General features: G+C 47.7%; 1 protein-coding gene across 1 annotated transcript in view; it reads left to right on the plus strand.

The window, feature by feature from the left end:
- The window catches only part of GNG4 (G protein subunit gamma 4), a 70,156-nt gene extending 64,664 nt beyond the window's left edge, over positions 1-5,492 (plus strand). Inside the window, exon 4 of the mRNA XM_018042602.1 lies at positions 1,672-5,492. Within this exon, the coding sequence (XP_017898091.1) occupies positions 1,672-1,800 (129 nt within the window). The 3' untranslated portion in view covers positions 1,801-5,492. The remainder of the gene's footprint in view (positions 1-1,671) is intronic.

The following is a 6,000-nucleotide window of genomic DNA, read 5'->3' on the forward strand; positions in this document are numbered from 1 at the left end:
TTTGGCTGTACCAGGCCTTAGTTGTGGCAGGCGAGGCTTTCATTAATAGTTGCAGCGTATGAACTCTTAGCTGCAGCATGGAAGGTCTAGTTCCTTGACCAGCGATTGAAGCCCGGCCCCCAGCACTGGGAATGCGGAGTCTTAGCCACTCAGCCACTAGGGAAGTACCAACAGCCACTTTTTAAAACCTGGATGGAAGGTGTATGGCTTGTGTGTACTGGGGGCCTTCAAACATTTTTCATTCACCTGCAGCGTGTTTATCGTTCTGGGGAAGATTCAGACACTAATTGCAAAGGATTCCTTTCGACTGCCGTATACTTACTGCAGCCTGTAGCCTCCAATAGGCACTTACAGGCAGAACAAGCTAACCAGCAGGATGATTCGATACGCAGACCAGTCATTTGCTGGACTCGTGACCTAGACCACGGGCCCAGTGAGCTGGTCCCTCCCTCCTCTTGGCAAACGCTTCCCAGCGCCTCGCCTACTCCCAGCTGCTTCTCCCCTGGAGCTCCTGGAGGTTACCTGGAAGATAATTTGATCCACAGCTGCCAAGTGTCAACAGGCTCCAGAGAAGCCTGAAAGGAAAAGCAAAGAGGCTTCTGGTGAGGAGCAACTCTCTCCTCGGGAGTGGCCGTTCCAAGTTCAGTGTGGGCTTGTGTGTGGCTTATGTGTGTGTTTCTCTGTAACGTGCTCATGATCTGTGTTCTCCTGCAGTGAGAGTGGATTGCAGTAGAACAATAACACTAATAATAATAATTACAGCCACATTGGCTTGGCCAGGGCCCAAAATTGGCTTTATCTGTCTAGAGGTAGTTTTACAGTCACTGGTGAGGCTCCTGGCCTGGAGCCTTCGCTCATCACTCAGTTCCGAGTAGGACTAGATGTCTAGGCCTTCCTGATGGTGCCTCATACCTCTCCTGGTATTGATCTACACCTCTACTGGGTGGCACCTCTTTCTGTCACCTAGTCCAAGCTTGTACTGCTTGACCCATGACAGGCCACTAAGTTGAGAGATGAGTTGTCGGGGCAAAGAAGAGTGACTTTATTCGGACAGCCAGCAGATAGAGAAGATGGTGGACTGGTCTCCCAAAAAACCATGTTCCCTGAATTAGAACTCAGGTTTCTTGTATACTAAAGGAGGAGAGAGGGTGGCTGGTTATTGCGAAATTTCTTGGTATTGGAATCCTTTGTTCTCACAGCTGTCCACGTAGCTCTGGTCACAATATTCCCCAAAACCTCCAACAAGATAAATGCTCTTCTCTGTCTGCAACTTTCTGTCTCTCTGTGAATGGAAAAGTGTTATACTTTTAAAGGTCAGAGCCTTGAGAATGGGCTCTCCTGTATATTTCAGGAGGAGCATTCTTTTATGAAAGATACAGAGCCTGCATGACAAAGCACAGATAACAGAGCCCAAGGGTTAGAGCTAAAGGAGTAGATCCAATGTGGAGTCAGGCTTGTTCTTCTCTATCACATATCCTCAGAGGCAACTTTCAAATCCCGTCTCCTCTGGATTTGCACAGCCCTCTCTCTAGGCCTCAGAATGGCCTTGTCCCTGGCAGTGCGTGCAGCCCAGCCTATCCTCAGGCTTGTCCATGCTCCAGACCGACACCTCCGCCTTGGACCCACCGTGAACTGGCCTCTAACCCTGCACCTGTGCTGTGTACCCCCCAGGTCTCCCAGGCAGCGGCGGACCTCCTGGCCTACTGTGAAGCTCATGTGCGGGAGGACCCTCTCATCATCCCAGTGCCTGCGTCAGAAAACCCCTTCCGAGAGAAGAAGTTCTTTTGTACCATCCTCTGACTCCATTTGTTATGAAAACGTCTCCTTTTCTGTCTGTGAAATCCCTGGTAGAGACCGCGCATGCTCTTAGCTGTAGGGAGCTCTGCCCACACTCACCCCTGCCCAACCAGCGTTATGCCGCTGCCTGTCTTTTCATTGGTTTTCTTCATTGTCTGCAGTTTCACCTTTTCTTTTCATGTTTCTGTTATTTTCATTATTAGGAAAGAAAATACACATTTTTTATAGCCAAATAACAAATGTGCCAAGTTAAAAATAAGTATGGGTGTAAGGGCTTCAATTTTTTAAACATCAGTTCCCAAGTTTACTTACATCAAGTTTATACATTTCAGTGGATAATTTATTGAGAAAAGATACTCAACAAGCCCCCCATATACCTATCATTCAGTATCAAATTAGAGCATTTTGACCAACTGAAGTCCATGGGTAAAGGTTCCATCTCTCTTCCTGGAGAAAGTTCTGGAAGGTTTCTATTTCCTGCTTTTCCATCATCCTGTTTAAAAAAGAAGGAACCCACATCACTGGATGGTTTTCTAAATAGGGTCATCTGGGGCCCTGAGACTCAGCCCCAGATAGAGAGCCCAGCCCCCTGTTTCCCACTGATTGTCATTAATTCCCTTTGTAGGTGGCCCTTCTGCAAATGTAGGTGTTGGGTAGATATTGGGGTGAGCTACCTGTAAATGTGCCCCCGCTACTGCTCTTTACGTGCTCCAGCCAAGCAGGCCAGGGGCACACTTCTTCTCTCCAGATACCACTTCATCCTGCCTCCTCCTATTCTGGCTCCTGCCTGCAGGGGCTGGATTAATAAGGGCCTGTTCTGGGCACAGCACTGGGCCCTGCAGGGTTTCACCTGGGTGGCCCCTGCCCCAGAGAGCAAGTCAGGGGCGCAACTCACCACGTAGCATCCATGATCGAAGCAGTGACATGTACCCACTTACTTAATCCTCCAGCAATACACATCTGTTCTAAAAAGAGGAAAACTGAGGCACAGAGAGACCGTGTAGTTTCCCCAAAGCTATAGATAGTAAGCCAGGAGGCTGGGACCTGAGTGCAGACAGTCTGACTCCTAAGCCCCTGAGTTCCACTGTCTTCCAGCCCTACCTGTTTGCAGGTAGGTAGGGAGACCTGAAATGGCCTGAGCCGTGTGCCATGAAGCACCATCGCTGGGGCCTGCTCAGCAGCACACTTCTCTTCCCATCTTCCCTGGGAGCAGACATGTCAGTCCCATATTCTGACAGCTTATGGAAGATGATAGGTGGCTGCCCATGTGGAAGGCTAGACAGTTTTTTATTTTTCTGAGACAAACTTGCAGGTTCCACCTAAAACAAACTCCTATCACTCCAGTAAAGGAAGGGAGTAAACCACAGGGCAGAGAGTGAGTGCTCTGTCCAGGTTTGCCCTGTTCCATTTGTTTGGGAACTTCTACCCCAGCTCTGGCAGTGGCTACACTGTGCGATTCTAAGCAAGCCACTGTATGCCTGGAGCATTCCAGTCTGAAGATTGTGGATAGTGGGTAGTTATTCCTCCTGTCCATCATAAAGGAGATCTGTTCTGAGTGTTCAGTGGAAGGACTGATGTTGAAGCTGAAACGCCAATATTTTGGCCACCTGATGCGAAGAGCTGACTCATTTGAGAAGACCCTGATGCTGGGAAAGATTGAGGGCAGGAGGAGAAAGGGATGACAGAGGATGAGATGGTTGGATGGCATCAGCAGCAACTCAATGGACATGAGTTTGAGTCAACTCTGGGAGTTGGTGATGGACAGGGAGGCCTGACGTGCTGCGGGTCATGGAGTCGCAAAGAGGTGGATGCGACTGAACTGAACTGAACTACTGTCTTTGCTCTAAGACAGGGGGAGGTGCTACATAGATGAAAGCTCTGATTATCATTTAAAACAAGTAAATGTACTAAATGCCAGGGTATAGTATAAGGATCTAGAATGTGTGAATTCAAAGATCCGTGGTTCAGTTGGAAGAATCATGTAAAATCACCCACAAAAAAGGCAAATATAATTTTCAGATCAGTTAGTGACTTGCTACCTTTGTAAATGATTTTAGTACATTTTTTCTCTTCGCTTCTTTTGTTGAAATCAATTCTTCGTTTCATGAAAGCTCCCTGACAAAACCAGTGCTGTTAGGAAGCTGTGTGCTCAAACTATAGCATAATTGTATGCTGTCTGTGATAATATGACTTCTAGTCTCCCTCTGTTTTGGTTTATGACCAGGATCTCTTTATCCTGTGGTCCATGTCAACATCATTAACTTGATCAAGCAAAGTAGAATCCGTAAAAGCACATCAGAGAGACTGGGAAAGTGGGACAACACAGAAACCAGCTAAACCAGGTCAAGAAACAATTCACACTCCTCGACTTCACCAAACTCCCTTCCTTTTGTTTTCACTTTCATGTTCTTTCCCCTCTCCTCCTGTCTGCCTTGCATCCCGCCATGAAATGCTTTTTGTCCTTTCACTACACCTTTTCCTTTCAAACCTGCAGCATTTTGTGTGGCTCACCCCTTCTAATGTATCCCTGAACTCAGTGTTGCCCTTAAGGGCAAACTCACGCGCATGGGCTGTGAGACACACGAATGTGTGGATGAGACCCTCCCCCTAGCGGAAGTAAGGATCCGATGAAGCTGACTGTAGTGAGCAGTTGTCATGTGGCGTTTCCAGCTTGACTTTCCAGCACCTGACCCCTTTCCTAAAGGGGGAAATCATGAAAGCACCCCATATAAACAAATGTAGTGGGGTGCAGTGCCTCCAGCACCATGGATGCTGAAGTGGGAAAGCCTTCCCTGTCTCAGGTGCATCCCCTTCTCCAGCACCAGACTGACCAGGCAGTGCCCAGTGACCTAGGGTGGACTCCTTGGACTCCCATGCTTAGGACTGTGAGTTTGGTGCAAGTGACACAGAAATTAAGGGGTGCTGAAATTCATTTCATGGGCGCTGTGATGGTTCAGGAGTGGCAGTGGTCATGAAGGTTTCCAAGACTAGCAGGCTGCGGGGTGGTGTCCACCGGTAGTAGTGTCTAGGGATGACAGAGTCCGGAGCAGATTGTTTCTGCTTTGTTCCTTGGCCCCACTGAGCTGTCTTGGCCCCCACCTGTCTTCCTAACTCTCCTTTCTAGCTTTCTGTCAGTTCGGTGAGCATTCAAGCTCCATCCAATAAATTCCTCATTCTTCTGTGAAATAACCTGGGTTAAGTGTATTTATCATATGACCTAAAGACTCCGTTCCTAGGTGTCTACCCAAAAGAAATGTGTATGTATATTCACTAAGAGAAAGGTACTAGAAAATTCATAGAAGCACTGTTCATAATAACCCCAAACTGGAAAGTACCCACATGCCCATGTTGAATGGATAAACAAATTACAGTATATTCACACACTGAAGCCCTACACAGCAAGGGATACTCCTGCAGACACACACGCAACACTGTGTGAGTCTCACAAGAGGAGGCAAATCCATACTGTGTAGTTCTGTTTACATCAAGTGAGAAACCTGGCAAAGCTGTTTGCAAGTAGTTATGTAAGTTACTCTTAGGGGGCACAAGGGTGTTCCTTGGATGTTCTGTTCCTTGATCCGGTTGCTGGTCACTTGGGCGTGTCTATTTTGTGAGAATTCTTCGAGCTGTACACTTGTGGTTTGTGCCCGTTTCTGTATGTATGTTGTACTTCAATAAAAAGTGTGCTTAGCAATTGAGAATCCTATGGTTATTTCCCGTCCACCCCACCCCACCCCCGACTTTTTTTGACAGCTCAACTTTTTACTCCTTTTTAGGTGTGACATCATTAGTGGGACGTTTAAGTATGTGATAACATTCTGAAATACAAAGTACTTGTAATCCACAGCTCTCTGGACAGAGAGTAGCTCCCAGAGTATTGCAGACAGTGCCTGTGAACGGGGCATGTGAACGCCATGTGTGGAATCTGTGTTGTTGGGAGAACAGTGAGGAATCCTCCTGGCATTTCCCTCTTGGCTCAGCCTCTCTGTCAGTGAGGCTGATGACTTCCTCTCAGGCTCTCCTGCCTTCTGACCACTGGAATGAATGGATAACAGGCCACAAAGCCCTGTTATCAGACACCACCTCTGGGGGAAAGAGCTCTACAGGCATCAGCTGGTTTTGCAATGATTCATCTTCTGAATGCAACCCAGTGTCCCAGGCAGCCCAACCCAGAGATACATGGAGGGAAACTCAGTTCCCTTG

Source organism: Capra hircus, chromosome 28 (genome assembly GCF_001704415.2).
Source record: "Capra hircus breed San Clemente chromosome 28, ASM170441v1, whole genome shotgun sequence".
NCBI classification, from domain to species: Eukaryota; Metazoa; Chordata; class Mammalia; order Artiodactyla; family Bovidae; genus Capra; species Capra hircus.